The 19749-nt window shown below is 37.4% G+C and overlaps 2 protein-coding genes across 2 annotated transcripts in view; both read right to left on the bottom strand.

Moving 5' to 3' along the window:
* Positions 1–14562, bottom strand: part of LOC147604354 (uncharacterized) — a 45652-nt gene extending 31090 nt beyond the window's left edge. Inside the window, exons 1-4 of the mRNA XM_086795673.1 lie at positions 14512–14562; positions 14089–14431; positions 13792–14000; positions 13568–13707 (exon numbers count right to left, since the gene is read on the bottom strand). Coding sequence (XP_086651799.1) covers positions 13568–13707; positions 13792–14000; positions 14089–14415 — 676 coding nt within the window. The 5' untranslated portion in view covers positions 14416–14431; positions 14512–14562. The remainder of the gene's footprint in view (positions 1–13567; positions 13708–13791; positions 14001–14088; positions 14432–14511) is intronic.
* Positions 14563–17179: 2617 nt separating this feature from the next.
* On the bottom strand, positions 17180–17904 carry LOC147604353 (uncharacterized). Its single transcript, XM_086795672.1, has 3 exons — positions 17837–17904; positions 17490–17749; positions 17180–17185 (listed from the first exon to the last, which is right to left on the bottom strand). Exons 1-3 carry the CDS (start codon positions 17880–17882, stop codon positions 17180–17182), a joined length of 312 nt encoding a protein of 103 aa, XP_086651798.1. The 5' UTR covers positions 17883–17904.
* Positions 17905–19749: the final 1845 nt, after the last annotated feature.

Here is a 19749-nt window from a genome sequence, read left to right as displayed (position 1 = left end):
CAATGGAGGGATACATGCATAAATGACTTGCAACCACCTATCTTGCAAGCCCTTCTTCCCCCAGCCTCAAAATGTCAATTTTGGATCACTATGAGCACCTATATTAAGCAATTCCAAAATCAGAATTGTCTGCTTAACCTTCCCATAGAACCAATGCCATATTTTAGCGAGGAAGCACTCCTTCCTCTACCACCTTCTCCAGAGGAAGCACTCCTTCCTCTACCACCTTCTCCAGAGGCGGCTTTTGTACAGGGTTGTCCTTGCATCCTGAAGTGATTGATACCATCTTTCCAGCAGAAGTGGACACGGATCCACCGCGAGTGCAAGGGTAAGCTCATCAACTCCACAATAAGATCAACAAGCCAGGGCACTTTTCTCCCACTGGGTTTTTCCCCTCGGCTATATTCGGTGATTGGCACCAATAACAAATTTTATTCTTTTCTTTTCTTTTCTTGTTTGTTAATAAGACATTTTGCAGAGATCTCAGCTAAACAAGAGTATACAAACATGCTCTAACAGTCCACCTACTGTGCACACAAATTAGGAAGGGGGGAGACATGCAATGCCTACAAAGAGCAAAGAGAAGCAATCTGCACATCAGCAATGCATCAAGACAAACGTACAACATCAACGAGCACTACAACAGGTGTATTCAAATCATAATCTTTTGTTCTTTATGTACTTTTCACTTTTGCATATATTGTTTGCATGTTCACACACAGTTGGCTAGTTTAAGTTTTAAATTAGTTGTTACTATGTGGTGAGTGATTTCTAGATTCTTAGAGGACTTAGTAGAAGGTATTTCTATTTGAAGACGGTGTAAGATATATGCCAATGGAGTATGCCAAGTTCTTATGCTCTCGAAGTATATTAGTTATCCCTAGTGGTAGCTACCTCTTAGGTATGGGCTAGGTGCTACGATTAATAAAAAATTTACGAAACACATGCCCTAAAAAATATATAGAAGTGACTTGAGACATGACGTGTCTACGGCCATGTGGAATGCTTTGGTGGGTTGTCTTAGCACCTTGGGGCCGATGCCTTGGTTTCCATGGGGTGAACACTGACATCTAAAAGATTAAGAAGAAATCATAATTACATAGCCTCCTCACTATTTGGATAATTTTTTCAGCCCTTTCCATGTCATCCCTAACTTTATTTTTCTTTACTTTAGGTAGTTGAAATATTGTGTAGTCATAAAAGTAAGTTGAAAACTATGAATGAATGGTAGGAAAAAAATATCTTCATATATTGTGGTTATATAATCTATGAACCAATGCATAGATATTCCCTTAATGCACATTGGGAATGTTCATAATCCATGAACCAATGCATAGCCATTCTCGTATATTGTGGTTATATAATCCATGCACCAATGTATATCCATTCCCTTAATACACATTGGGAATACTGATCAAATAAATTATCTTATCTAATAAAATGTAAAAATTTATATAGATCAACACGATTGCACAACTAAGATCTCCAATATCTATAAATCAGCTTAGCACTTTTTTGCAAAAATCTCAAAGTGCTATGAACTTCTAGTGCGTGGCCATGGATTGGGTGCTTTTTGTGTTGTCATGGTGGTGAATGATTTTGGTGGATTTTTGTTATTTGATCTTCATCCTTTTCTTGCAAAGTAGTGGTTATTACCTCATCTTCTCATTCGATTTTAGTCTTTTACCTAGACAATGATGGGCCATTATCACCAAGTCACTACAACAAAAAGAGGGGTTAGCTCGCGGAGTTCACTATATGTAAACTCTTTATATCACGTGCGTTCAAGGCCTAATTTAAAAACACCTTGTCTGTAATGTTTTCATGAATAAAACACACCTTTTTTTATTCAATCTATAAATACCCCCTTTAAATTGTACCCTTCTGTATGTTAAAAATGTGTAAAAAAGGGATTTTAAAAACCCCTTCTATTAAACCCACGTGCTACGCTTACATATTTATGAGTGACCCCCCCAAGGGGGTTATAGCGTGGCTTTTATAAAAGGATTTGGAAAAGTGTTGGGGTGTAAGCGCTACTATTTTTCGACGCTATATCCCATAGTACTTTTTCCACTCTCAGTGCAACGTTTTCAAAAAACATTAGCGTCGCTATTTTCGTCGCTAACCAGCGACACTGTTAAAAACATCAATGTCGCTATTTTCATCGGATAAAAAAATCAGCGTCACTATTTTTGCGACACTGATAAAAAACATGAACATCGCTATTTTTATCGCTTAGTGGCACTATAAAAAAAAATTTTGGGAGGCAAATTTTAGGGCTAATGCCCTAATCTACCCTAAAAATTTTTAATTCAATATATTGAAAATAGTTCTAATTTGTGCAAATAGACATATTGACATAATAAAATACAAAATGAAACATAGTAACTCATAAAATCTAAATTTTATTAAATCCTAAGCGCCATAAAAGACGAGTTACATCTAAAATGCCATAATAGGCGAGTAACATTGAGTATGGCGCAGTTACAAAACATTAAACACAATAGGCCGGTCTCTACTCATCCTACTCCTCCTCATCCTCATCCTCCTCATCCTCCTCGCCTATTGCCTCTTCATCATCTTCCCATATCACATAAGATCAAGCTATGTTAAAACACAAACTAGTTAAATTTTTGAAAGTTGATAAAACCAAAATAATATAAACTTACATATAGTCAATGCGATACCCTACTATCGGTAACCATTCAAATGTGCTAGAGATTCCATTGCAATAAGCAAAGTAGTACTCCTCATCACGAGAAGGAGAATGGCCACCACATTTTCCTACGTTAAACATACATTTAAAAAAGAAAATTTTATATAGGATTTAACTCTTTGGAAACCATAGTTTTGAATACAAAATGTTAAGAGTTCAAATACTTACAAACTAAGCGAGGAAAGATGGCCTTCCACCCGATCCAAGATAAGAAGCCCCTCTTTTTTGCATGTGTACTCGGGCTAATTATTTTTGTTGCTTGAATAGATTGGGATTTCCCTAGTACGCCTTTTTGGCCTTCTTCCAATCCTTTCTTATTCTCTTGGGGCAGCTTGACACCACCACGCTTGATGAGCTTGGCAATTAATGATTTCTTATGACTTACATGACCCCACATGCGATCGAGCATGTGGGGTCATTAAATTGTCGAGGTGGGACACAGGATACTCTATCTTCAATACTTGCAGAATGTATTGCTTCTTTGCATTTTCTTGAATTCTCCAGTCAATGCCCCAAATGTTTCTAAACTTAAGGTTTACAGGGTGATGCATGCATGCTATAATGTGCTTCCCCTTGCTATCCTCAATGATCGACCCATCTGTCCTCCTCACACAGTAAGGAAGCGTCATTGGGTCATAAGCATTTAGATCCACCACCTACTGTGCTGGCATATCCTTTATTAATGGGGAATTGGAAGAAGATCTATTACTTTCCCCAAAACAACACCCGCATCCATCCCCACTAGAGCAATGAGAAGAGGAAGACCTCCTATCTAATGAGGTCGTGGACTAGGTGTCATAGAAGAGAGAGTGGAGTGGCCTAGTCGCAACCTCCACGTGAAGTCCCAACACCTAGATGTGGACTAGATCCTCCAATCAGAGTGAACATGGGTATAGGAGTGCGTAACCTAGGAGTAGAACCACCCATCGGAGTACCCACCATTGGTGTAGGGTCAACTATGGAAGGAAGCGAGGGTGGAGAAAAAATGTTCCACACACTCTCTCCCCCATACCGATGGGATAGAAGACTAGCGGCCCACTGTGAGAGACGCTCCATGTTTGGATCATCAACGATGGACACTGAATGACGGTGCATTGGGCCTCTCGACTCTGGATTCATCTCCCCACATGTCTACATTCTAAAAACGAGGCCGCATGTTCAAACTTAAATAAAACAAGAACACATTAGAAATCTTATACCTTATGCATGCTCAAACTTAGAACTCTTATACTACTCATGTGATATTATAACTTTATTGATGCCTTCTAGAATACTACTTAGACAAGCAGGGTGGATAGTGGCCCTTTCACATGATAGCTTCGGAAGACTTTCCACATGCTCCCCCTCCACTATAACCACCTACTTGCGGATAACTACTCCTAACTTAACTTAAGAAACATTATAAAAGGCCTACAATAATGCCCCATATCTCTATGCACGTTATTCTTTAAGCTTAAGAGAATAGAAAAATTGAAACCCCGGCACCCAAGGGTGCAAAGCAAATAAATGCGAATAATAAGGACATTGTGGAGAGTACCTCAAGAGGTGGAATGATACTGGAGTCGTTCTATTTAGAACCTGTCACAACAAGTAATACCCTAAAAACATAACATGCAAAAAAAAAAGTAACACATTTATGAGCTTAAAAAACATAACATGCATTGAGATTAGTGCATTAAGATTAATCTTATGAATTAAGCTTAATGCATTGATCTTATGCATTAAGATCAATGCATCAAGCTTAATGCATTAAGCTTAATGTATAAAGATTTATGCATTAATCTTAATTCAAACGACTTTATGCATTAATATTAATGCATAAACTTTATGCGTTAAGGTGGATAGCATTAAAGATGAATTCATCAAGCTTAATGCATAAAGATTAATGTATTAAGATTTATGAATTAAGATTAATGCATCATCTTTATGCATTAAGATTAATACATAAAGATTAATGCATAAGCCTAATGCAATAAGTTTAATGCATTAAGCTTAATGCATTAAACTTATTGCATTAGGCTTATGCATTAAGATTAATGCATTAATCTTTATGCATTAAGATTAATGCATTAATCTTAATGCAATAATGTTAATGCATTCATCTCAATGCATTGAGATTAATGCGCATTAAGCTTAATGCATTCATCTCAATATACTAAGCTTAATACATTAATCTCAATGCATTAAGATGAATACATTAATCTCAATGCATTAAGATTAATGTATTAATCTCAATGAATTAAGACTAATACATTAAGATTAATGTATGTGATTAATGTATGTGATTAATGTATTAATCTCAATGAATTAAGACTAATACATTAAGCTTAATGAATTAATATTAATGTGATAATCTTAATACATAAGGCTTAATGTATTAATATTATGCATTAAGCTTAATGACTTAATCTTAACGCATTAATATTAATTCATACATAAGCTTAATGTAATAAGATTAATGCATAAAGCTCAATCTTTGTATTAAGTTCTATGCATAGAGCTTAATCTCTTTGCATAAAGCTTATTCTATGCAGTAAGCTATATGTATAGAGCTTAATGCATATATTAAGCTCTATGCATAGATCTTAATCTATGCATAGAGCTTAATCTATGCATTAAGCTTAAGCTAAGCTAATCCTACACCATGGCACCCAAGGGTGCAATAATAGGTAGATGAAAAGCATAAATGATAAGAGGGCTTACCTCTTTTTGGTGAAATTGAAGGACAAGATTAGAGGACCTACAAACCAAAGATTAGAGGACCTACAAACCAAATATTAAACAAAGTAATTAGTAATACGAAACCCTAAAAGATTAGTGCATAGATAAAAAATCGTAAAAGCTTAATGCATAGATACAAAACCCTAAAGAATATAAGCAAAAGATAGCTTACCTCTATATTGTCTATGCTAAAAGAGATGATTATGCATAGAGCTCAATGCATAGATTAAGCTCTATGCAAAAAGCTTACTTTATGCATAGAGCTTAATCTATGCATTAAGCTTTATAAATAGATCTTAATCTATAGAGCTTACTCTATGCATAGAGCTTAATCTATGCATTAAGCTCTATAAATAGATCTTAATCTATGCATAGATACAGAACTCTAAAAGCTTAATGCATAGATACAAAACCCTAAAGAATAAACAAAAGAAAGCTTACATCTATATTGTCTAGCTAAAAGATATGATTAGTGCAAGACCTACACATAACATAAAAAGGTAAAAGAGTGATTCGCAACACATTTAATAAACTCTACCTATCAAACACAAGAAACATACAAAATACCAATACACATTGAGAATAGACATAAAAAGGAGAAGGTGAAGGAGAAAAAGGTGAAGGTTAGTACTCTATGCAGTAATCTTAATCTCTTTTGTTTCTTATTAATTATTAGGTTAAGCATAATAGAAGCAAACCCTAATCATTAGGTCACACCATCACTTTTAGAGTGATAGATAGGAAAAGGAAGTGGAATAGCAAGGGGAAGGGGAAGGGGAAGGGGGAAGAGGATGAAGAAGAACAACCATAAACAAATGGATTAGAATAAAACATAAGAGAAAAATACCTTCAAGAGATTACACCATCGCCATTTGGTGATTGAAGAGAAATATTCTCATGAATAGGAAGGGGAAGGGGAAAAAGAAGGGGAATATAAAGAGTACAAATGCATTTGAAGGGAGATATCTTGATGGAAGGGAGGAGTCGGTGCAGAAACTCAAGGAAACTAGTGGAGGGAATGTTTAGGGGGAGAGAAAGATAGGCATCGGCGGCGCCGTAGGCTCAAAAAGTTAATTTTCTTAGCGTCACTACTATAAGCACCGCTAAAAACTACACTTTAACAATGGTTATAGTGAAGATTATAGCAATGTTCGATCAATTCCAAAGAGCAAGCCTTGCAAGCCAATTCCTCGGTTAGTATATAAACTTATTCCTCGGCTTGCCATATCTAATTTTGAGTGTCATTTTTAAATATGGTTCATTAGGATGAGGAGGGAATGGACAGTACTACACAATATGCTTCATTATTATGTCATTGGGGAAAACTTGAGAAGGGAATATAAGCATCGTAAGGAGCACTTGGAAAGTGGAGTATGTTTAGTACATTTGGAAGATCTCGAGGATTTCCTCCACATGAGATAGAGGAAGAGGATGTCATGGAGGAGATAATCACTCACTTTTTTCAAAGCAAGGGTGAGGAAGAGACACCTAACTTTGAAACACATGAAAGAGAGGATGTGTTACACAAAGAGGCTAACACACCATTGTACGAGGGTGCAACGTACTCAACTTTGAGGGCATGCTTGGAAATCCTCTACTTGTAAACAACATATGGATAGAGAAATAATAGTGTGAATAGCCTACTCCGTTTATTAAATAAGATGCTCCCAATAAACAATTTAATTCCGCAAGAAGAAGTGATGCTCAAAGAATAATTTCCAAGCTTGGTATGGATTACACTCAAATTCATGTATGTCGTGATTGTGTACTATTTAGGGGTGCCTTTGCCAATGTCATGCAATGTCCAATTTATGGAGAGGATCATCCAGGAAGGATTTACTCGGTGAAAACATTTTGCAAAAGGTATTGAGGCACTTTAATATTATACCTCTCATTCAACATATGTTCCGGTATCAATCCATCGCTAAGTTAATTACATGGCTAAGTTCCGGTATCAATCCATCGCTAAGTTAATTACATGGCATCTAAACCATCGGCTGATTTACTGGCTTGAGCTCACATTGAGGATGGATGGCCAGAGTTCAAAGATGAGCCCCATAATTTACGTCTTGGATTGGGTATGGATGGGGTGAACCCATTTGGATTCAGGTCTACATCATGGTCCACATGGCATACTATTGTTGTGAATTATAATATTCCTCCATGGATGCCCATCAAGAAGGGTCATGTGATTCTTGATTGCGCTTCTTGTGCCCGCAAAGCACAAGGTAACAAATATTTATGTATGCCTTGAGCCCTTGATTTGATGAGCGTGAGCAATCATGGAGAGGCATAAGAGTGTATGACGTTTCTCGTCCAAATTCATGCAGCAATGCAATGGTCAAGGGTATCTTGATGTGGACTATGCATGATTTTTTGGGCTATACAGAATGCTCAGGTACATCATACTCATCAATTGATTCTTATCTAAGCATACATAAATTATTCATTTATAACTCTAATGTATTGTAATGTCTATTAACTTTCAATTCTTACATGCCAATTTCATAGATCTCACAACTGTAGGATATAATGCATGCCCAATTTGTGGTCCACCACGTGTTTCCAAACAAGCACATGCACTAAAGAAAGTGGTGTATGATGAACATCATTGATTTCTTCCTCAAAAGCCACCCAAATTATGCTCCATCGGCCGATTGTGATGAGAGGTGCAGATTGGGAGACCATGTGGGTTTCGCCTCCTACAATGGCATTGGAGGGAAGGTGGAGAGATCGAGAGTGGGATGAGAAATAGAGAGTGACTCCCATCACAGCACCCATGTGCATGAAAAGGTAATCAATCTTCTATTGTCTACCATATTGGATAGAGTTGAGAATAAATCATCTTTTGGATCTAATGCACATTTTAATTGGTAAGAAAGACACCCATGCAATAAGGGATGACCTAAAGGATATCGGATGAATGGAAAATACATGGCCAAGGGTAGTCAATGACAAGGTGGTTTAACCAAAGGCACCATGGAGGTTTACAAGGCAAGAGGAAAAGAATGTCAAGAATCAAATTTCATATTTTCATACACCAACCGTTGTAATGCACTCATTAAAGAGTACATTTACAATAACAAAAAAGAAGGGCGAGCATCAATTCTCAAATCACATATTGGCACAAGATGATGCAGGTACGTACATAACTATATCTATTTTTTGGGCACTCCTCAGTTTATGTGTGTTGACTCTATATTGATATTTTATTCTTTTCAAAAATTGCTTCACTAGTTTGTACTTCCAATATCAATTGGTGGGTGTGGAGAAGAGAAATCTCGGAATGCCATCTATAAATTAGATGGGTTGGCGAGGCGAGTTCCAATAAAAACTATAGATTTGTGCATTTGGTATAACACATAGCTTTCAAATTATCTATTATTCTTTAATTTACCATTTATTACTTTGTTGAATAGGTGGATAGTGTTAAAGGAGATTCATATCCAAATTCCATTGATGAGAAGGCTCAAGTTGAGTCAATTGAGGCGGTGTGTATGATTGAAGAAAGCTTTCCAAGAAGCATAATCACAACTCAAGTCCACCTTCTAGTACATTTGGTGGATGAGGTGGCTATATGTAGTATTGTTCATAGTAGCTGATGGATGTTCTTTCTTGAACACTTCATGAAAACCTTGAAGGGATTTTTTAGGAAAAGGGCAAGGCCAGAAGGAAGCATGGCAGAGGGATGGTTGGTGCAAGAATCCCTCTTATGCATCTCTACATATTTGAAACAAATCAATCCATCTATGCCTAGATTCATGCATAACGATGAGGATGAACGAATGGTGTCACATATGCTACATGAAAAAGGACGCATTCAAAAGATAGATAAGTCCATGCATAAAAAAGATCATTACATTTTGTCTTCTTAATACTTCTGTGATGGAAAAGTGGATTGATAAATATAAAGATGCAAGAAAGATAAGGATAGAGAAGAGAAGAGCATTTAAGAGATCAACAAAAAGGCACATGGCATACCCACCCAACCTAAAGGCTCTTCTAAAGGATTGCAATATTAAATGACTTAGAGATGCCCTAGAGCAAGTAGAAAGGATAGGAGAGGAGATTACAAGATAAGAATGAGAGTATGCAAGGCGATGCAACTACCATGTTAGTAAATATGTTTTGCTAAGATATATAATGTTGAATACTAAATTTCTTACATATATGATATATTAAAGATTTTTTATTGGGTTGTAGTATAAAGTGCATAATGCAACGTGGTCAGAAGGTCAACATTTTCACACTCAACATCTAGACTCCAAGAGAATCACATATGATTGTGGTATAATGGCAAGTTTTGACCAAGCAAGTTGAGCTAGTAAAAGAGATAATAATATTATAGCAAAGAAAATTGAATATTGTGGAACAATTATAGACATCTTGGAGATTGAATTTAGAACTTTCAAATTGTTCATCTTTGATGTTAAGTGGTTCAAAGTGGTATATAGAGGTACTCAAGAAACGCCAAGGGGCATCCAAGCAGATTTTTTACAATTGACTCAACTAAATTATAGCAATATTCAAGACACACATACGTTCTACCACAACATTGTGAACAGGTTTACACTTGATGTTCAATTTTGATTATCAGAGGGATCCAAATTTTTGAAAATTTTAAATTAAGGATTCGAGGGGCCAATCAGATTCATCCAAATGTGTGGAGAAGATAAATAGAAGAAATAAAGAAAATCCCCCCAAAATGAGTAAATACTCACATAAGATGAAGAGTGCCAAAGGAATTACTAAAAAAATGGATTTTTGACACCTCACAATGGGAATTCCCCCCTCATGAAGGAGGCACTTCACATGTGTGGTGGAGTTTAAAATTATCAAAAATTAAGATATTTCATCTCTCCTCTCTCCTAATTCAAGTCTAGTTCCAAAAAGTAAGCTAAGCTCACCTAAAAATGGTCAAAAATTGACCAAACTGATCTAGAAAATTCTAGAATCAATTTGCTTGGTTAGAACCTCACTTTTTTCTTTAAATAGAAGCCTCCTCCTTTGTTGAAGCTTAATACTGTTTTATGCATTGTTACTCTACTCCTCCCAAGAGCCAAGAACTGTGAATTTCTTAATAATTCACTAGTTTTTGACCATTCCCTCTTCTAAAGAATTGGTGGCCACTCTTGTTGCAAACAAGAGTAGAACCCTCAAACCATCAAGCCAAAGGAAAGCTCCCAGAATTTCATGTAAGTAAGAAATCTTACTTTTTCTTATTCTTTTAATGGTTTTCTAAATTGTTTGTTATCTTAAAATGATAAACAGATGGTATGCCTTCTTGGAAAGGCTCTCCCCCTCTCTCATTCTTAAAATCAGCCCTTCTTTATCCTAGTTAAGTGATCTAATTGTTGGAATTAAACTTTTTATATTGTTTCTCTCTTAAAAGTGAAAATTGATTAGTTTAGAATGTTTTAAACCAATTGGGGATAATTCCTAAGTAGATTAAGGTTAGAAAAATTGAAAAATGTTGTCATATAAAGGAGGTTATGGTAAAATTTTCTAAAAATTTGTGAAATAAATTTCATCTTTTATTAATCAAAAAGAGTAATCCCCATCGTTTGTGTATTCTAAAAGTGTCATTTTCATTCATGCATAGAAAGATGCATATTAATTATTATTTTTATTATAAAAGAGTGATTTTTAAAAGAATTAAATTCGATGCATAGAGAGATGCATATTGATTATTTTTTTATTAAAAGAGTCATTTTTAATAGAATTAAATTCTATGCATAGAAAGATGCATGTTGAATTATTTTAATATAAAAGAGTGATTTTTAATAGAATTAAATTCTATGCATAGAAAGATGCATATTGATTATTATTTTTTATTATAAAAGAGTGATTTTTAATAGAATTAAATTCTATGCATAGAAAGATGCATATTTATTATTATTTATTATTATAAAAGAGTGATTTTTAATAGAATTAAATTCTATGCATAAAAAGATGCATATTGATTATTTTTTATTATAAAAGAGTGATTTTCAATAGAATTAAATTCTATGCATAGAAAGATGCATATTGATTATTTTTTTTAATTACAAAAGTGTTAATTTCATCAAAATGGATTGCCCAAGTATTCAACGTGGTTGGCAGAGAAAGTGCATTTGCTCTTTTTGGCAAAGAGTTGGTGCTTCCTTAGAATCTCAAGAACTTTTCTGACATGAGTCTCATGGTCAGCTATATTCTTTGAGTAAATCAGAATGTCATCGAAGAAAACTAGAATAAAATCATCCAAGTATTCTCTGAGGATATCCTGCATTAGGCGATTGAATGTAGCAAGGGCATTAGTTAATCCGAACGGTATGACAGTAAATTCATAATGCCCATAGCGAGTATTGATTGTCAGCTGATTTAGACCTCTATAGTCCACACAGAGTCTAAACGTTCCATCTTTCTTTTTCTGAAAGAGAGCTGGCGCACCCCAAGGTGAAACACTAGGTCTTACAAACCCTTGTTCTAACACTGTCTAAGCTGTTCCTTGAGTTTGATGGCTTCAAGAACTTGCATTTTGTACGTGCGCAGGGCTACTGGAGCTCCGGGGGTCAATTCATCCCTCCATCAATGACAATCAAGCCTCATACATCCTTGACCACCCACACCACAAGCACCCTGACCTCTTACCATTGTCATGACAATTTTAATGGTGGGTTCCCAAGAATCTTCTTGTAGCTCAAGGATTCTATGATGGCTACATAGAACTCTGGATCTCAAAACCACCATCTCTAAAACCCAAGCACAAGAAGGAAACTAAGCCAACAAAAACTAACCCCACACCAAAGCTTCAACATTGGCTAATCCTGCCTGATCTTTTACTCTATGAGCACAAGGCTACTATGAAGGTAACACTCACCTTTGGCTACCCAAGTACACCACCTGTGCTCATCCACCACAACAACTCCCAGAAAACTATGAGCAAAGGCCCCACGGCCATAGGTTAGGCAACCCTAAGCACAGTGAAGCCAATGACGTTGGGTGCCTACCAACGTGCTCAAAGCTCAAGGCTTCCATGAAGGAAACACACACATATGGCGGGAATGGAAGTGGTGCCATTCTGTAAGATTCCTCCCTCCAGCTTTTGAGTGTGCAGGTGTAAGATTCCTCCCTCCAGCTTTTGAGTGTGCAGGTGTAAGAACCTCCCCTTCTGATCTTATAATTATTCCCCTCTCTGAAATAAAAGAAAGATCTTGTTTTACCCTGTTTTGGCCTACCTCAAACGTGAGCACTAGGGTTCTTCGATGTTTTCCTCCAATGCGAGCGCCAGGGTGTGCTCAGTTGCTAAGCTCACCCTAACGTGTCTGGGAAGTTACTGATCCATCAAGCTCGAGCAATGCTCAAGAGCTCCACTGTAGCCAGCTCATCACCGCCATCGGGGGATTTTTTTTTGCGAGCTTTTTTTGCCGAGCTTTTTGGAGCAATGAACAAGGAGTCCGAGCTTTGCAAAGGACCATGAACTTACTATGAGCTTTGTAAAGGACCAAGAACTTACTTACATATAAATAACAAGCTTTGAAAGATCAACAATATAAATTTCAATCTTTTGATCCACATCATACTTATTGATATAATTACATATATTCATATATGTAACTAAATTCATGCACCTCATACATATACACATACAAAATATACATATACATACATACATGCAAGAGCTACCTACATACATACTAATATATATACATACATACATACATACATACATACATACATACATACATACTTTCATACTTAAAGGAAAAAAAACAATCCTTTAAAGATAAAAAATATATATATCGATCTGTAAAGTTCCAAACCATGAAAATCTCGATTACAAAGTCTTTGATCCACATCATACTTATTGATATAATTATATATATACATATATCTACCTAAATTCATACACCTCATACATATACATATATACAAGAGCCACCTACGCAGCACTAACATATATACATACATTCCATACATACATACTTTCTTACTTACTTAAATATAAAACACAATCTTTTAAAGATCAAAAATGTATATATCGATCTTTAAACTTCCAAACCATGACAATCTCGAATACAAAGTCTTTTGATCCACAAATTATAGCATTCTTCTACATGTCATCCCGACCTAATGAGAAATCTCCCAGACATGCTTTGGCTACCTCCATGTCATTCTCTATCCCCATATAGTGCCTTTTTAACTCTTGGCATGCACGTCCCAAGCCTCCACATCCCGCAAAAACGTCCAAGACACTATCTCCTTCACTTGAGAAGGTCTCCACTAGCCACCTACAATGAAATACAATCATAAACGTGCATCTAAGTATTTTGAAAAAGTAGCTATGAAAATGACCAGAATGAAAATTGTCTCACCTAAAGAACATAGGAGATCTTTCTGCACCACCTCGAATGTAGCGCTCCAAGACCATTGTGCGTTGGAATGGATGCTTCTTATTCTTCTCAAAAATGAAATTTCGTTGAGCATTGAATAACTTCTTTGAAACATTTTGCCCAGCCTCACGATCAATAATAGGGACATGGCAATTTACTCGATAGAACATACTAAGCGCCAATGTATCCACCTACCATAACGAGAAAACATTATGTTTGGATATCCATACCACATAACATGTATACACAAAGGGAAATATTTTAGAGATTATGACTTACCCGTTCTCCATTGTCATACAAATAACTTGATTCCACATGAACAGACATTGTTCGATGCATGACCAATCCAACTTTCTTTCCCATGGAATATATTTTAGGAAGTTGATCCATTAGACTCAAACACACAAACCAACCCTCATCAGCCACAAACAAACCAACAAAACTGAGTGTGGCACGTATCAATGATGAAGAAACTTGATTCCATGAGGGACACCCATCTGTATCTACATCAACAACTTGTAAACCTGTAGGAAAGTCAGCCCATACGAGGCGAGCCACTGTATCTGAGGGAGCACCTCTATGAGATAGAGCCTTGGGAATCTTCATCAAGAATTCTTCCACACTACATAAAAGATTTATGATGTTTGGTTTTGGTAAGTACAACTTGGAAAACTAATTATATGGTGAAATTATTCTTTTTACCTATCTGAGCCCTCCGAAAGAGTGTGGATGTCTACCAGCAATATGTGTGAAAAACATCTCTCACCTGCAAGTAAACAAGACAAAAAATGAGATGCATTTCGAAAGCACACACTTCTCAAAATAAATTTGCAATGGAAAGTACTCTTACTAGTCATGTCCATGATGTCACGTTGTCTTGACACCTCCCCCTCTTGAAGATGCTCTGGAGGGTCTCTCTCTTGATTTTCATTTGTGGGGTCTCCCTCTTGAACATCACGCATAATGTCAAGACGTCTCTTTGTTCGCCTCTCATGTTGCACTTGAGATGATGTAGATGTATGCTCTTGGTGTGATTGTGGCACTCGTGACAGTGGTGTGGATGGTTTTGGGGCCACGCGCGAGGATCCAACTACTGGAGACTGGGTCAAGATTGTTGGCTGTGGGGAAGGTATTCTAGAGTCTTCTTGAGTTGGGGGCTCTCTTTCAAGCTCAGATTGGCAATTCTTAAATTCTTCAAGCAATAGATCAAGATAATTAGTAAAAAGGTAAAAATCCCCATACCTTTTTGTATATGTATATGTATGTAGATGTATATGTATCTATGTATATGTATATGTACATGTATGTGTATGTGTATATGCATATGTATATGTATATGTATGTAGGTATGTATCTATGTATATGTATGTAGGCATGTGTCTATGTATATGTATGTGTATGTATATGTATGTAGGTATATGTATCTATTTATATGTATATGTATGTAGGTATGTATATATCAAAACTTAACAATGTTTCTTTAAAATCTAACATGCCAATTCTTAAATGTAACATGAACTTTGTATGTATGTAGGAATTTAGTGTATGTATGTAGGTATGTATTTATGTTTGCATATGTATATATACATATGTATATACATATGTATTTGTATATGTATATATCTGTATGTATATGTATCTAATATGTATATGCATATGGATAGTTTACATATGTATAGGTAGGAAGGTTTACATAAACATATACATTTACATTTACATGCATATAATTTAGTAGAAAGCAAAAAAGTACCTTTTTCTAGGAGCTCCTCACTTGGAGGCACATGATTTAAAGGATATTCCAACCACCAAGGACATCTCTTAAATTCCCAATCAGAAACCCCTCTCTCAACCCATTCCTTCGGATACATTGTTTCCGAGGAATTTGGATCTACCCATTCTTTGATTGCTTCCGTCTCTTCGTCCATTAGACCTTGGCCAATGAGTAGTTGCACCCACCTACATGTCCAAAATAAAACAAACAGTACTAAAATATTTTTTTAAAAGCGTATATGTATTTTTTACAAAAATGTAATGGCATTGGAAGATATATACCTATAGACAACCCTCTTTGCGGCATTCTCCACCTCAGGTTGCTTTTGGCCTTCCTTTACTTTTCCAATCTTTGCCCACACCTCATGGAAGGCCCATGGTATGTGTTTCAATCGCTCCTCTTGCACCCATTGCATAAATGGTGGGATGTAGATAACATCATCATATACCAATAAACCCTCCAAAATAGAGTCTGCCTCCCCTATTAGCTCTTCCCAATACAACTCTTTCTTCATATGCAGCAACGTCTTTTTGTTATCCCCAAACATCTCTGAAATTACCTTGTCCTTTGCCCTCCCGGTCATAAGCATTTGAAGCAATTCCGTCTTCCTATTTCAGCATCATACCAAACCCATAAGAGATTAGATATTAAGGTTAGTTTATGTTAAGGGAGGTTTATTGACATGTGACATACCTTTGAGTTGAAATCCGAGATATGGCGACTGTGTAGAGCTTTTCTTTGGTCGGAGCAACCAATCCCTTCTTGGACCAATCATAGTTATATACGAGTTGAAAGAATGCATCACCATTGGATGGGTTTGCAATTATGAGCATCTTGTACGCTCTATCTCGAAATGTTTGCTCTACACCACGTCTGGGTTTCTCACATTTTGTCTCATATTCTTGCAACCCCATGGCATGTCTATCAATGCATGATATAGCTTGCTTCACCGCATTTTCAAACGGTGTCTACGTATAACGAAAAGGACTCATTATCACTCACACGATTAAAAAACATTGATAATCCGTTTATTAATGATATTGGGAAATGCAAACACTACCTTCCACACAAGCTGTGCCAAGATTGTAGCTGGAGCATTGTACCATTGCTCTCCACTTCGTCGCTCCAAACTAAGCTCCATTAAAGCCCACCTCCTTACGTCTTCACCTAGGTAGTCCAATATGGATGATTTGTCCGCCATTTCAAATCGTTGAAACATGAAGATCTCATGTGACAATGTGGGTGTCACACTAGTGCGCACCAATCTGTGTTGTAAAGAGTCACAATGAGCTAAGAACTTAACTATGACTTCACAATGTCCATAATTAAGTAGAGAGAGATCACTTACTCATTTTGAGATCGCAAAGCCAATAGCAATTCTCCTTCTTGCTTCTTGTCCACAACCAAAAATTGACATTTGACCCGGACATGGCGTGAGGGGCTATGAGACCAAGCTAGAGAAAGCAAAATAAAGATATTACAATATATTACTTTTAATGTTGCATAAAATCACTCTATGACATTCAAAAGAACATACCTTCGCGCACTCGAGACATCCATGCCTTCACACGATGATTACCATCCCATACAAGAAACTTCTTACCACTGAGATCCTCCCACTCAGTTCCTCTGATTTCATCCTCAAATCTGTCATGTTGTACCACCCAGTTTTGTCCCCATTCTTGCAAGTCTATTTGTGTGACCGCGAAATACATAGAGCTTCCTGGACGTGTAAGTGAAACTAAAAAAGGAGGAGATGCTTCGACATAACCATGGCAGTCAAAAGAATCACGAAACACCTCAAGCTGGGTAGAAACTGTACGGATGGATTCATTTGGAATCAGCCTGCATAAAGGGACCAATGGGGTAGAGGAATTGCGTTGCACAAAAAACTTAGTGAATACATCACCAAGCAATCCCAATTCAATAGATTTTCCAAGAAGCCTTCTATGGGTCTCCCCTTAGATTCAGGAATCTCCGTGTGAGTTGGAGGAGGTGAGCTCATTTCGTTCTCCAACACAAGCACTTCTTCCTCATGACCAAGAGAATTATGCGCTTCTGTTTCCTCTCTAACAGGAGATACATGTGAGGACAAAGGTGTCCGTGATTGAGCTTCCTCGCTAAGAGTCAAACAAACACGCCCAGATCTTAGTGAGTATCCCCTGTTGTCTGTAAGAAACACACCAAGCCCAAGTAAGCATATCTAAAACAATAAAACATAATCTCAATAGAATCTTGGCTATTCACATCATATACCTTTCTTAGTCTTTGCCTGTTGTTTTCCTGCTTTTCTTGGAGCCATCTTCCTTTCTTTTGCCCTGAATATGAGTAGCAAAAAGTTTGAGCTGAATCACACATAAACTCTACTTCATGTATATAGGAAAACATCAACCTCACACACAAACATCTCCTACTAGTGTGTGTGTGTGTGGGGAGAGAGAGAATAGCATAGACATGAAGTGAAGCCACGGATTATATTGAAGAGCTAGAGTTGCAGTGGGCTCTTCTGGTTAGAGTGCACATTTGAGGAGAAACCAATAAACCTGAGCTTCCTAGCTTAATACAAGAGCACTCACATATGCAAGAAAGTAACTCAACAAGATTCCATAGCCAAAGATAAACATAAACATAGAATCATGCAAGAATTAAGAAGAGAACTAGACAATCAAGAAGGAAGGATCTCCAAAGCTTGAGCTCAATAGCAGATTGTATTATGAGAAGTGACCTTAGACACCCTCATAAGTCAGTTATATACAACTGGGCTTTGTTTATCCACCCACACGTGTCCTCTTTACATATACAAGACTTACATGGCCGACTTTCATTACAACAATGCGCCTTTGGCCATATACAACATGAAATATCTAAGCTAGGGTGGGTGGAGATTACAATTGTCTAGATTTCTCACTCGGAAGCGTTACTATACACGACGAGCAGTGTGAGTGCAAGAAGTTTTGGATGGCCTCATGTTGAAGTGGAGGATAAACTAAAAAAAATTGACATGCTGCACTGGAAAAATTCGACCATGAAACACTCCTTGAATGTCCTTTGATGATGGGGTGGAAGGTATGGAGAGATGCTTATAGTAGTCATAGATTTTCCTGAGTCTGGTCGATGGCAAAATCAATTGCTAATCTCCGAAATTCATTTTGAAGATAGATGTGCCACCCCCATGAGCTCTTTACTTCATTGAAACCTTCGAGGAAAGTAGCCATGAACATGTAGATTTTGTAAATGTAGATCTTCAAATTCCTTATGCTCACCCATGAACATGCTTATCACTTCAAGCATGCATTGTTCAATGATGGCTTCACTTGGCAATGAGACGGCAGCGATAGCAAATTTGGAAAGTTGAACGCCACCGGCTCCACCTCTTCAAACGCCACCGGCTCCACCTCCATGGCCTCTCTTCCAGCAAGTCCACTCCCCCGGCAGAGCCTGGGGATGGTCTGCGCTAGGGCATTGGAAGGAAATATACCAGACTCCGGACAACAAAACAAGTAGTCGAAGAAGTGATGTCACTTCCCCGGCCGGTCGAGGAAGGCCTGCTTCCAAGCATTGCGAGAGCCCCCAGCCTGAGCATCCAACAATGAATGACCTGCTTCCAAATAGCCTTGGCTGGGACTGGGGTACCCCTTATAAATAGAAAATGATTTCTATTTCAATTTCTATATCTCGACAAGGGTGTTACGTTGGGGCCGTTCGATATTGCCTTTTCTCACGACCAACCAACCTCTGAATTTCTTTCTTTATTTATTTGCACCACTCTTGGACGTAGGCAAGGCTGCAGTCACGGGGGCTGCTGGCAACTGGACCTCAGATCTCTTGACGGGCGGCAAGCTAGTGGAAGGGAGCTGGCTGACTGGCTGTGGCTCGATGGCTGGTGGTTTCTGTTGCTGGCCACCCTGCTCCTTTACCAGGCTGTCACTGGACAGGGTCCGGCTCAAGGGCAGTATGTCACGGCCCCAACGTAACACCCTTGTCGAGATATAGAAATTGAAATAGAAATCATTTTCTATTTATAAGGGGTACCCCAGTCCCAGCCAAGGCTATTTGGAAGCAGGTCATTCATTGTTGGATGCTCAGGCTGGGGGCTCTCGCAATGCTTGGAAGCAGGCCTTCCTCGACCGGCCGGGGAAGTGACATCACTTCTTCGACTACTTGTTTTG

This window comes from Cibotium barometz, chromosome 62 (assembly GCF_041138505.1).
Source record: "Cibotium barometz isolate CiBa-2024 chromosome 62, ASM4113850v1, whole genome shotgun sequence".
Taxonomy (NCBI): domain Eukaryota; kingdom Viridiplantae; phylum Streptophyta; class Polypodiopsida; order Cyatheales; family Cibotiaceae; genus Cibotium; species Cibotium barometz.
This window is presented reverse-complemented; position numbering and strand designations above follow the sequence as displayed.